Genomic DNA, 13,312 nt, shown 5'->3' with positions numbered 1-13,312 from the left:
TTTCTGATTCCAAGCCAGATCCACAGTTAAGTCTGGTTCCAAAAGGCAGCCCTGTAGAACATCCACTGTTTTTCTTGAGTGTGTGTTTTGAGAAATGTAAGGTCAATAAGTAGATCTAAAAGAGATGAGATTGCCAAGTTTCAAAAGGGCAGGAACAGTCCTTGGCCTCACACCAGGGAGTGACAGACCAGTTCATGGAGCGGGAGGAGGGGAGGTGGTGCCTCGTGGACAAAAAACTGACCCAGAACAGATATAAAAACAGAGGCGCTGAGGAGTGGAGCCACCATCAGGGGAAGACTCACTCCCAGGGTCTGTAGGAGGCAGCACGGTCCCCACCCACATGAAGCTGCTGTCGCTGTGTCTGGGGCTGACTCTAGTCTGTGCCTGGAGAGAAAGAAACGATGTTGTGGAAAGTAACTTTGACATTTCAAAGGTAGGGTCAGTGGAGCATAGTGACTTCTGACTTTGTTGGGGGTGGTCTGGAGGATTCTGAAGCAAGGTGGCCCTACTGGAGGGCAGGAGTGCCTTGACATATTGAACAGAAGGGGTGGCTGCAGACCTGGGACTAAGAGCAATCGTGCCATGTTGAAAGATGACAACACTTGGGGACCTCCATTATCATTAGAAGGACAGTGGAGAGGGTCCCAGGTGTGGTTGCCAGTTGACCTGAGTTCTAATTTCACCTTCTTATCACTGTTAGGAGTCCTGGTCCACAGGCCAGAGTTCAAGGAGCCAAGTGTTCGTGTTGTATTCCTCTCTCCTTTTCTCACGCAATCATTTTATTGATTTATTGCAGATTTCGGGGGACTGGTACTCCATTCTCTTGGCCTCAGACTTCAAGGGAAAGATAGAAGAAAATGGTAGCTTTAGAATCTCCATGGAGCACATCAGTGCCTGTGACAACTCTTCTCTGGCCTTGAAACTTCATACAAAGTAAATGTGGGGTTTTTTTGCTTGGGAAAGGTAAAACAGAATCCTGAGTAGGGTCTTGGACCTTTACACACACACACACACACACACACACACACACACACACACACACCCCACACACACACACCCCCACATATTCTCAGCCTCTATCCAAAATGAGTGCATTATCTGGCCCTGACTAGAGCTTGTTAACCTGTAGCTTTTCTAGATTCAGAGGTAAGAATTGGAGGCAGGAGTATATTTAAATGGGAAGAGAGGGGGTAAGGGGTCGAGAGGTATCAGAATCCTAAGTCATGTGGCAATACAGCACAGGGCTTGGAATCAATGACCTAGCTCACTCTTAAATCTATCTCCTACTAGTTGTATGATCAAGAAAAATCATCTCTTTCTACCTCAATTTTCCCTTGGGTAAAAGAAGATGATAAAAATTCTCTCTCATGGTTTTATGGTGAGGATCAAGTGAAGTAATGTTTGTCAGGCACGTAGCTGAGAGGCTGGCACGTGGTGAGAACTCAGCTAATTATCTAGACAAGTCGCTGTAGGAATAGTAGTGGGGGAAATAGTGGTAGAGTAACAGTGACAGAGGTAGTTGACTTATTCTCAAAGTACCAAATAAAGTGAAATAATGTAGATAAAAGTGCTTTGGAAAAACTACCCCAAAATGTTCAACAGTTAATCAGTGGAATCAGAAATTCAACTTATAGGTAGAGTATGAGGCAGCTCGTCCCATCAGTATCCCTTGAGCAGCAGCTCATTCTGTTTTACAGGGTAAATGGAGAGTGTACTGAAATTTCTTTGATTTGTGACAAAGCAGAAGAGGATGATGTATATACACTTACCTGTAAGTATGCCACAAAAAAAAAAGTCTTTCTAAATTCTACTTCCAACTGCAAGGAATTTACTAAACCCCAGTATCTTCAGAAGCTTGATGAATTCCTGATCAGTGCTTATTTCAGTAGTAGAATGGGGTCATCTAATAGCCAATGTCCTGAGTTTGGGAGAAATTTGTGCATAAAAGCCAATGTCTGGCACATAATTCCCTGAGATGAAGAAGACAGATAGGCCATATGTACCTCCTGCAACAAAAGAAAATTGGCACCAAAAAAAAAAAAAAAAGAAAGAAAGAAAGAAAGTAAGTAAATTGGCAGGACAGCTTCTCATTCCCTGCCCACTTCCTGGTGATGTCTGGTGGCCACTGCCCCAGCACATTACTGAGAATATAACTGGGTATATGATGCCAGTGGGGCTCACAGAGAGGACAGCCACATGGTGGGCAGACACGGCCGAGGGAGGAAGGTGAGTCTCAGGGAGGAGGATGGAGGGGAAGTTGCCACTGAGGCTGAATTTTTCTACCACTAGTCAATCCTCAGAAGCTGCTTCACGGAGCCCAGAGAGATGCAAATGGAAGACAGTAGATATCACTCTCTATCTCTTCCAGGCTATGCACTTGAGTTTGTTTTTGTGGGACAGAACAGGTAAAGGGTTTCACTTGCTTCCTGTGGTCCAAAGAAGTTCTGAGCTATGTTCTGTTTCCTCCACAGATGATGGATACAATATATTTTGCATCCTTGAAGTGGACTATGATAAGTATATTATTTTTTATCTCGTGAATGTCAGCAACAATGGAACATTCCACGTGCTGAAACTCAGTGGTACAGTGTTTTCATGCTGACGCTCATCTTGGGGGCAGGGAGACCAGGGAAGGAAGGAAGCCTGGAGGCAGTGTGGGCTTCCCGAACTTATCCTGGGACATCTCTCCTCCTCTGAAGACAGACGCTCTCACCTTTGGTAAAAATCCCTCAGGCTCAGTGATGGGAAGATGATGACTCTCTCATCGTGCCAGAAAGATAGCCTAAAGATGTCAAATCAAGTCAGGTTATATTCCATCCCAGGACTTCTGCCTGAGCCCCAGTCAGTGCCATCCATTTCCCCGTCCGTCTGGAGTCCCACCCCTCAGTGAGCCTCGATGGCCAATAAACACGACACAGCAGTTACTGTCACTCTTCCCACAGCCCGAGAACGAGATGTGACTGCAATGCTTAAGAGAAAGTTTGTGAGAATTTGCCAAAAATACGGAATTGTTGAGGAAAATATAGTTGACCTGACCAAAGTCGGTAAGTTGAGTGATCTCTGGCTTTCTCTGCCGAAATTCCCATCTTACCGAGGGAATGTTACCGATGTGAGGAATCCAAGAGGAGATAATATCCCCAGTCAGTCCCCTTTGTCCTAACCTGGAGAATCATCTGGCTTCATTCTGGGAAACAAACTGGGGTTGGTGTTTGAATGTGCCCTTCTCTGTCTCTGCAGATCACTGTCTCCAGGCCCGAGAGAGTGCAGCTGACCAGGCCTCCAGGTTGGTGATCTCTGGTGGGGGGGTAGGTAACCCAGGGAGCAGTGCCTTCCAAAAGCATTGGGGGTTAATGTCCAAACATGACAATACAAATAATTTGGTAAGGAAGCTTGTTGGGAGAGCTTGAAATTGGGAGTTGGAGGACCAGGGTTCAGGATCCAACTCCAACCGTGAACTTTTGAGCATATGATGGAGCAGTTAAAAGGCAAAAATAATGTCTACCTTACAGAGATACCGTGTGGATATAATGCTGGAGAAAAGGGGAATTCAGTCATTGATAATGTGCTAAAACCCATTAAGACCAAGCTTTAAATGGGAAAAGGGTATGAGTACGAAACTCAAATATATTTCTATGTCTGTGGTCCATCTTTCAAGCCCAGAAGGCCATCTCACCCTCCAATTTATGGAAAAAATTTCTTCCTTTGATCGCTACACATCCTTAACTTCCAGTCTGGGAAGAGAGCTGTCCGACCTTGCAGTTGTCTTCCAATCTGGAAAATAGACTCTTGATTTTCCTCACCTGTTTCCTACCTCAGATTATTCGTGGGGCTTCATTCAGATAATATATGTGAAAGTCTTAGCAATTACGGCTTACATAAAGTAAGCACTGAACGAAAGACAGCTGTGGCTTTTGTCATTATTCCTCAATTTACCAAAAATTCTTTAAAACTTCCAATGCTGAAGGTGGCAGAACAAGCCTAGGGTCCTTCATTGCTGCCTTTCTGATTATTTTCATAGACTCACTCGGGGGAAGGTTAAGACGGGAATCAGCAATAGCAAAAAAAAAAAAAAAAAAAGTCATTTACTTAACACCCTCCCTCCCCCTATTCTGGCAAATAGCAGGGGTTAGTATGCAGGTTGATAACGATTTCTTCAACATTTCTTTTTGGTAATAGAAATTCTCTTTGTCCTCAGCTCAATCTGAGATGCCCTTAATCAGTTTCCATGTTCTCTCTCTCATCTGCCGATTTAGCGCCTAGTGAATGACTTCTCACTTGGGCTCCAGGAGCTTCTCTTCCATGGGTCCCACGTTGTCCTGTGGCAAGTTCTGTGACCTGATTTCCATCCCTGTCGCACATGAAGACATTATCTCTACATCTTCAGGATCTTCCCTAATCATCCGGGAAGACTCATTAGCTCACCAAGAATCAAAGGTTTTTCTCCAAATTTCTGGCTTGCTTTATCATACCCGGGACAATGCTACTGTGAATGAGACTGTCCTCCACCTGATCAATAAATGATTCACCTTGCAGTCTTGTGACTTGTCTTCTGTTGTAAGAGATGTGAGGCTGACAGGAAGTGAGGGAACTTCCTCGGCCCTGTACCCATAAACTTCCTGTAGCTTCTCAGAATCTTCCCTGAGTTTCAGGATTCCCCCTTCTCTGCAATAATTCTCTGTCCCCATGAGTGCGGCTTGCCTTTTGAGCCGCCCATTTCTTAGTGATCTGGTAAGACAAACGATAAGACTGGCCCTATGAATTGCTCCATCCTAGAATTCTCTTCGTCAGTGGGGTATGAGGGAGCGATGCTGCTGGGGCTGATTCCAGCTTGACATGCTTCAGGATATGCCTTCATGCCCTTGCTTCTCTATCTCATCCATCCCCTGAGCTGGTCAATGTCCTTTTTAATCTTGGAAAACCACTTTCAACCACACTGTTATCTACTGTAAACATATTAAGTGAGATTCCATGAAATGTGAGCAATACTTATATCCAGCAATCTGTACTCAGGACAGTCAGGAGGCATCAAGGAGGCTAACTGTTATTAACCTCTTCTTTGGGGAGCTCACAGAAGAAGATCTTTAATTTCCCTTTCAATACAAGGGAGGGCCACAATGATGACGGGAGATGGCTGGATAGTGCCATGTGTTTGGGAGCTACAGCCAAGCAGGAGGCACAGAAAGACCCTCAGGGGTTCCCAGGACAAGATGGCAGCATGAGCTCACACTGAAACCTACCCCTCAACTCCAAACATTTTATGCAAATGAGGCATGAAATTGTTAAGGACACTTGAAAGCAAGAAGTGAAGATGTCTGTGGGTCAGGAACAGAGCAGTCCTTAAAAAAAAAAAAAAAAAAAAGGAAAAGAAAAAAAAAGGAAAGAAAGAAAAGGAAGAAAACAGATGGGAGTGATGTGAGCAAACAGGCCAGAGCAGATCCTCCCCCAAACCTGCAGTAGTTTCTTCCGAACATGCTCTTACTGAGACATCCATGGTTCCCCACCGTAAGCATTCTTCCTAGCTGCAATAATAAACCCAATCTGTTCAACTGCAGGTATGTTCCTGGTCTTTGGCCAAAGAGCATTAACCAGGCCCACGTTATGCATGTGCCATCTGGAGTTCTGGGAAGCTAAGTTACAAATGCAAGACCTGGTTTAATGCTGTGCACACAGGATGCCGCCAAGGCTTTTGGCCTGAGAAACTGGAAGGATGGAATTGCCATTTACTCCAGTTAGCTGAGGGAGCGAGTTCAGTGGGGGAAGGATAGAATATCTGAGTGTTAGACATTTCGTTAGTTTACCTAGCTTGGCTACTACTGAGAAAGAGAGCTAGCTATAATCCAGTATGATTTACTAAAGATTGAATTAATCTGATGTGGGCCTTCCAATGTGGCTGACAACTCTGTTCCCTATAGTCATTTAGGAACTTAGTTCCTTTTATCTCATTTCTCCACCGCCCTAGGACATTGTCCTCATCTGTGTGGTTAAAGCTGAAGTGTAAGAAGTAATAAGGGAAAAGAGAATGTGGTGGGAGCAGGTCTTATGCCCACTGTCGTCTGTGGCCCCAGCTCTGGGAGGTTCTCCCTTGTCCATCACCGTCCACGGCCACTTCCTGCTTACGCAGGCCTGGAGAGATTATTTTGAGGGTTAGAGAGTCACTGTTTTTGCTACAGGCCAGACCTAAATTTCTTTTGGCAACACAAATTCCGCAAAAACTTAGTAAACTTCTAGTGTATTTGCCTCTTGATTTCTTTATTTGCAGATAACCAGACCCCCCAGATCTTATCTAGACTTAGATTTAAGCCTGGAAACTCTGGTCTTTTCTAGATTGACCTCTATGCCCTGCCCACTCCATCTCCTTCCTTTAATTTAACGGTGGCTAATCTGAGGCCATCTAAAGCCACAGATTTGGATGGGTTATTTTTTTGGGGGGGGAGGGCCTTTAATCCATCCTTTGCTAGCAGGCTCTTCACTTTTCATGCAGCAACACCATTTCTGCTAAAGCCAGACTTCCACTCCACGGGCACTACTTACAACTGCTTCACTTTGGGATAGAGAAGCAGCGACCCTTAGTCAGCTTAAAGGGATGCTTCAGGCAGAAGAGGGTCTCTTTTAGCAAAGTTGTGCCACCTTCTCTCTCTACTTGCAGCCTGGCTGGCTCTAGCCTGAGTCCCTCTCTCTTGTAAGTTTTTCTGAAAGCACAAGAAGTCACAGACACATTAACAATATTCCAACACCCCAAATCTTTTCTATTTATTCCCCTAGCTCTACAGCCTTTGTCAGCACATGGTCTGTTTTCCAAGGTACAGCAGGCAACCATTTGACCAAATAGTTTACCAACAGGTAGAGTTACCAGCTTTCCAAGCTGTGACAGTTGAATCCTCGGTGTCCAACATTGACCTTCCTCCAGTAAACTGGCTGCATGTTTCAGGTTCTATCGATTGCCTTAGCTAGTGAGTTTCCTCCACAACCTGTATTTCTGTAACCAGCCTTGCCTAATAAAAAATCATGATAAAGTCAGCCATTGTACTTGTTAATAAAGACTTATGTCAGTTAGAGGGCCAATGAAAAGTGGAATAATTTATGTCTTAAAAAGATCAAAGCCTGGGGATGTTTGCTGGCTAGTTTCCTGTGAAGATATGAAGAAGAAAAAAGATCTCAATCCAAGTTGGGGTGCGTGACCCTTCATATTCTGTGCAACCACTCTGTTAATGTAAAAATATCCTTGTTTATCTAATTTGCTTTGAATGTTCTCATTGACATAGAAACGTCCAGACTTTAAACACTCATTATTTTTTCCTGGGCATGTAACATTTAGTCTTAAAGCCACAGACAGTAATTGCTTTTCTTTGGGAAGTATGTTCCTCCAGTGGCTGTGACGCCCCTAGGAAAGAAATGAGTGCATTTTTTAAAAAACATTTTTTAATTGAAGTATAGCTGACTTACAATGGATTAGTTTCTAGTGTTCTGCATAGTGGTTCAGTTATATACGTATATATATTCGCTTTCATATTCTTTTTCATTACAGGTTACTATAAGCCATTGAATATAGTTCCCTGTGCTATGGAGTAGGACCTTGCTGTTTATTCTGAGTGCATTTTTAAAGGAGAGAGCATTAAGACTCTCCAACCACCTCCATTTGTACCTGATTGCACCAAATCAATGCCACTGATTTAATAACAGATTTCATTATCAGCAACATAAATGTGAATTTTCTTCAAGTTAAAAGGGAATGTACCAGATCTATATGAGCATTGTTAGATCTCAAAAGCAAATTGTAAAAATCTTGTAGCTCACGGTGAAAAAGAATGTGACAATGAATATATGTATGTTCACGTATGACTGAAAAATTGTGCTCGACACTGGAAATTGACACAACATTGTAAACTGACTATAACTCAATAAAATAAAATTTTAAAAAATTTAAAAAAAAGCAAACTGTAAGATGAAAAAAGACAGCTGCTGAATAATATGTGCAGAATGACACCATTTCTATAGCTTTTAAATAACACACAGAGCAATGCAATGCTTTATTTATGGAGTCCTGCATGTATGATAACGCAGGGCTTCCTGTAACGTGCATGCGAACCACCTGGGGGTCTTGTGAAACAGCGGGCTCTGAGTTAGCAGGGCGGGGGCGGGGCCGAGGGCCCGCCTTCTAACAAGCCCCCGGAGACGCCCGTGCTCCGCCATCTTGGGACGGGGTGGGGGTGGGGGGGAACGCAGGTAAAGTGAAACCGTTCTTATTCAATTATTTTGCCCCATCTGTGTGCTGGAACCTTTCCGCTGTACTTCCGGACTTTCCTAAAGGTTCTCAAGTCCATGAGCGGTTGTTAAAATAGGTGTGTCTGTGGGGCTGTGAGGATTAACACCTCCTAACCCACCGTCTTGCTGATGTCAACCCGAATCAGTGATCATTTCGCCTGGAAGACTCACAGACACAAAGACGCTGAGTTTTCAAAGCTTTTTTTTTTTTTTTTCTAGAATATCTACTGAAATCAGGGGTCAAATGAAAACTATGGTGGAGTTGTTACCGACTTGGGTCCCTGGACTCTGTATTCAGTAGAAATGATTGGAGGCCAGACGAGGAATTCAGGCAAGGCTTTACTGGGACTCGTGCTGCGACACAAGGGAGCGAGAACAAGAAACAGGTGCCGTTGCTTGCGCCTGAGTCGGGGGTGAGCTGGTTCCTTAAACGGGGCGAGGGCAGGGGCGGGTCGGTGGGTCGGGCTGGAGGGGTCCACCCCCCTGGTGGTGCTGTGTGCACCCGCTTTTGCTCTCAGAAATGGCAATTGGTTGGGGCCTTTTTGTCTCTTATTGTTCATAATTGCCCGAGACGGTGCGTGCTTGCAGCTAAGTTTAGTCCCTTATAGTTTCTTTGTATTCGTTGCTGAAGGAGATGTTTGTCCAGGTGCAAGCACTCGGGTAAAAGGTCCCGGGTCCCAGCCTATCTCAGAATCAGCCGTCAGTGGGAGCGCTACTGCTTCTTGGTACATTTTGTTCAGAGATGGAGGGCCAAGCTCACAACCAAGTCCCAGCGGGGATTTTCCATCATGATATTTAAGTCCTAAACTCTGTTTTTATTAGTTCCTTAGCACCTTACTACCACCTCACTGCCCGTCAACACATTCTTAGGGCCTGAAAGCAAACTGAGTTAAAGGAAGAGAAATAAGTCTACCGCCAGGAGCACCACAGAATAATACTGCAAATGCAGGTGAGGTAGGATTACGCAGTAGATCACACACACCACACTCCCTTGCAAGAGCTGAAAATTTATGTTAGAAAACTCAACTGGTGTATCAGCAACACAGCTAGGGAGCTCCATTCTTGGCACGCAGCTGGACAGGAGAAATGGGTCCTATATTAGTTTCCTTTTCCTGCTGTAGCAAATAACCACAAATGTAGTGGCTTAAAACAGCACACATTTATCATATTACATGTTCTGGAGGTCAGAAGTCTGATGTGAGGCTCACCGGGCCAAAACCACGTGATCCCAGGGTCTATAAATTTATTCAGATCATTGTCTATGTCCTTTCTTAGAGTTTTTTTTTTTTTTATTTTTTTTTAACATTTTTTATTGATTTATAATCATTTTACAATGTTGTGTCAAATTCCAGTGTTCAGCACAATTTTTCAGTTATTCATGGACATATACACACTCATTGTCACATTTTTTTCTCTGTGAGTTATCATAACATTTTGTGTATATTTCCCTGTGCTATACAGTGTAGTCTATTCTACAATTTTGAAATCCCAGTCTATCCCTTCCTACCCTCCACCCCCCTGGTAACTACAAGTCTGTATTCTCTGTCTGTGAGTCTATTTCTGTCCTTTATTTATGCTTTGTTTTTGTTTGTTTGTTTGTTTTTGTTTTTGTTTTTTAGATTCCACATATGAGCGATCTCATATGGTATTTTTCTTTCTCTTTCTGGCTTACTTCACTTAGAATGACATTCTCCAGGAGCATCCATGTTGCTGCAAATGGCATTATGTTGTCAGTTTTTATGGCTGAGTAGTATTCCATTGTATAAATATACCACATCTTCTTTATCCAGTCACCTGTTGATGGACATTTAGGCTGTTTCCATGTTTTGGCTATTGTAAATAGTGCTGCTATGAACATTGGGGTGCAGGTGTCATCCTGAAGTAGATTTCCTTCTGGATACAAGCCCAGGAGTGGGATTCCTGGGTCATATGGTAAGTCTATTCCTAGTCTTTTGAGGAATCTCCACACTGTTTTCCATAGTGGCTGCACCAAACTGCATTCCCACCAGCAGTGTAGGAGGGTTCCCCTTTCTCCACAGCCTCTCCAGCATTTGTTATTCATGGACTTTTGAATGACGGCCATTCTGACTGGTGTGAGGTGATACCTCATTGTAGTTTTGATTTGCATTTCTCTGATAATTAGTGATATTGAGCATTTTTTCATGTGCTTTTTGATCATTTGTATGTCTTCCTTGGAGAATTGCTTGTTTAGGTCTTTCTTAGAGTTTTAAAGTTTTCTCCTTGGCGATCTTCTGGTATATTCTTGGTTGGTAATGCCTATATACTTTCACAGGGTTTTTTTGTTTGTTTATTTGTGGGGTTTTTTTAACCATTAATTATTATGAGTTTTTGCTGGTGTAGAGAAATGTTATTGATTTTTGTAAGCTGATCTCCCTAGCAACCTTGATGAAAATTTTCATTAGTTATAATAAAATTAGGCCTAATACTTTGTGGATTCTGTTGGTTTTATAGGTACCTATACATGAGCGTGTTATCTGCAGGTAATGTCAATGTATCTCTTCCAGTCCTTATCCTTCTTTCTCTCTTTTTAAATTCCTCCTCTGCTTATAACTTCAGCCAGACCTCCAGGAATACTTTAAACATCGAAACCTTGTTTTCTATACCAGGGGTTGGCAAAGTATGGCCCATACGCCAAATTCAGCCCACTGCCTGTTTGTACACAGCCCATGAGCCAAGAACACTGGCGATTTATGTGATACTAGAAACACTAAATTTTCAACCCCAGTTAAGCAAAATGTTATTCCAGAAAAGAATTCCATTCTTCTCATTAATAGACCCGTACTTAAAAAAAATTGTATTCAATATTGTGTTTTGAATTTCATCAGAAAATATGGACATGTGTTTTCCTTATTACTATATTAGTATCTACATAATATCTTCAATTTTGCCTCTTGGCTTACAAAGCCCAGTATATTTACTCGCTAGCTTTTAGAGAAGTTTGCCAACCCCCTTCTCTACACCATGTTCTTTGCCTTGAATGCTCTTTATTATGGCCATTTGTGCTACACTTTCTCCAAATAAACAAGTTTGTCAAATTGAAATCCTCAAAATGCCATCAATAAAGTGAGTATGAAATTATAGGATTGTGGGATTAAGGAGGTATTTTCAAGTTGTCCTATTGGTCCCCTTTAAGTCTCATGAATAACTTATACCTGAGTGGAGGAAATTTACATAAGTGTCAAATAAACTTCCAGAGTAAATGTCAAACCAGGACACCCTGAGGTTATTGTGGGGTTTCAGGGACAACAGTGAAGACTTCCAAATCTCTATTCTTGGCTTCAAGGACTTTGTCACTTGATTCTCTTGTCCCAGGATGGAACTTGAGTTGAAACTATTTGCTCCTGGAGGCAGGCCCATCAGGACACTAGCTGTTGTTCTTAAAAATAAGCATTTCAGAAACATTGTTCCGTTGTTTTTGAAAAACATATGACGTATCTGTTTTGGTTACTAGAATAATAGACAATTACTGGTGAACCACTTGGTGAAGAAAGATGGAAAACTGGAGTGCCAGGGAGTTCAGGAGAGCCTGGCCTGAGAAACAAGGGCTAACAGCAGTCATCCAGCCACCAGGATTCCTAACACAACTCCCTTCCTCTTCCCATGCTTCTTTTAAACCTGAATCAGCTATGCACACAATTTTCCTCAAACACCCCATGAGCAAGCCCTTTCCTGGACCCTTGTCCTTGCTGCTTCCTTTGTCTGAAAAACTCATTCCCCGGATATCTGCACCTCACACAGAGGACTCCTCCAAACCCCAAGTATAAGTGGTACTCTTTCCCCACCTTTCTTGACTGGCCTCTGGTATTTATTTGTTGATTGCTTGGACCCACTCCCTCTGGAATGCAAGTGCAACGTAGTGGAGGAGCTGCTTCTGTTCGCTGCAGTATCCAGCACTTGACTCAGACAGCCTTTGCCTGCGCTTTACCGTTTCCCGTTCCCTCAAACGAGTGTGACTGATTTGATTCACGTCCAGACACTTGCAGTAGATAAATATGAATCTCAGTGAAAACAGATTACTACGTTAGTGGTCTTCTTGTACGATACAGATATTGCTATACCTCTTCCCAAAACCGACAGCTATACCCACACCCCCACGTTCCTTTACAGCCAGGTAAAGATACGTGAAAGCTGCCCCCACCACTGTGTTGCTGCTCTCCATACTCCCTCACTGTACTTTTTTTTTTTTTTTAAATCTCAGCTCTAAAGCAAGGAATGTAATAAGAATCCATTAATGGCTTCCCTATCTGTAAATGGGGAATGATAATAATAGTAATTACTTAACAATAGATTGTTCTGAAGATTAAATTAGTTCATATTGCAAAACATTTAGAACAGTGCCCAACACACAGTAAGAACTATCTAAAGTGTTTGCTGTTACTCTTAACCTATTTCTTGATTCAGTTTGCTAATAATTTAATTGTAATTTTTACATCTATCTCCATAATTTAGATTCATCCATAGTGTATTTTGATTGACTGATTCTTATCAGGTTTTGATTTTAAGATAGTAAAATATTATCTTAAAGGGAGCTTTCCACCTGAAAATGGTTCAAATAGCTTTGGGAGGACCTGTTCCTTAGAGATTATTTAATTTATGGAGAATTTATCCATAAAACCACTGGGCTATCATCTTTAGTAACTGGTTTCTTCTAGTTTTGTATTTTTCTAGGGCTGTGGTATTTGTGTTGTCCACGGAAGAATTACGTTTCTCGTAGGCACGCTGAAGGTAGATGTGGTCCTGTGTCTTGCTTTAATCCGTGAAAAGTGAGCGGAAGTTCCATATGTCCTGGGCACCAAGATTTTTTAAAAAGCTCCCCAGGTGGTTCAAAAGAGCAGCCCAAGTTGAAAAAAGCGCTTACGTAAGGATGGAATGGATTGGTTACTCTAAATATTTCTAAACTAAAATTCCAGAACTGGAGCCGCGGAGACGCCGAACAATGTTTTGCCTCAGCCGGGAGGCGGCCGGTGGGAGGGGAAATCGCAGACTGGTACCTTCAGATCTGCCCCCGTGCCCAGAGGAGCCCCAGAGA

General features: G+C 42.8%; 1 protein-coding gene across 1 annotated transcript; it reads left to right on the top strand.

Moving 5' to 3' along the window:
• The first annotated feature begins 236 nt into the window (after positions 1-236).
• LOC105096226 (lipocalin Can f 6.0101) lies at positions 237-4,532 on the top strand. The gene is made up of 7 exons (XM_010988530.3): positions 237-433; positions 797-933; positions 1,698-1,771; positions 2,472-2,582; positions 2,943-3,044; positions 3,238-3,283; positions 4,254-4,532. Exons 1-7 carry the CDS (start codon positions 341-343, stop codon positions 4,258-4,260), a joined length of 570 nt encoding a protein of 189 aa, XP_010986832.2. The 5' UTR covers positions 237-340; the 3' UTR covers positions 4,261-4,532.
• Positions 4,533-13,312: the final 8,780 nt, after the last annotated feature.

The sequence above is a fragment of the Camelus dromedarius genome, chromosome 10 (assembly GCF_036321535.1).
Source record: "Camelus dromedarius isolate mCamDro1 chromosome 10, mCamDro1.pat, whole genome shotgun sequence".
NCBI lineage: Eukaryota > Metazoa > Chordata > Mammalia > Artiodactyla > Camelidae > Camelus > Camelus dromedarius.
Note: the sequence above shows the minus strand (reverse complement) of the source record. Positions and strands in the feature narration are given on the sequence as shown.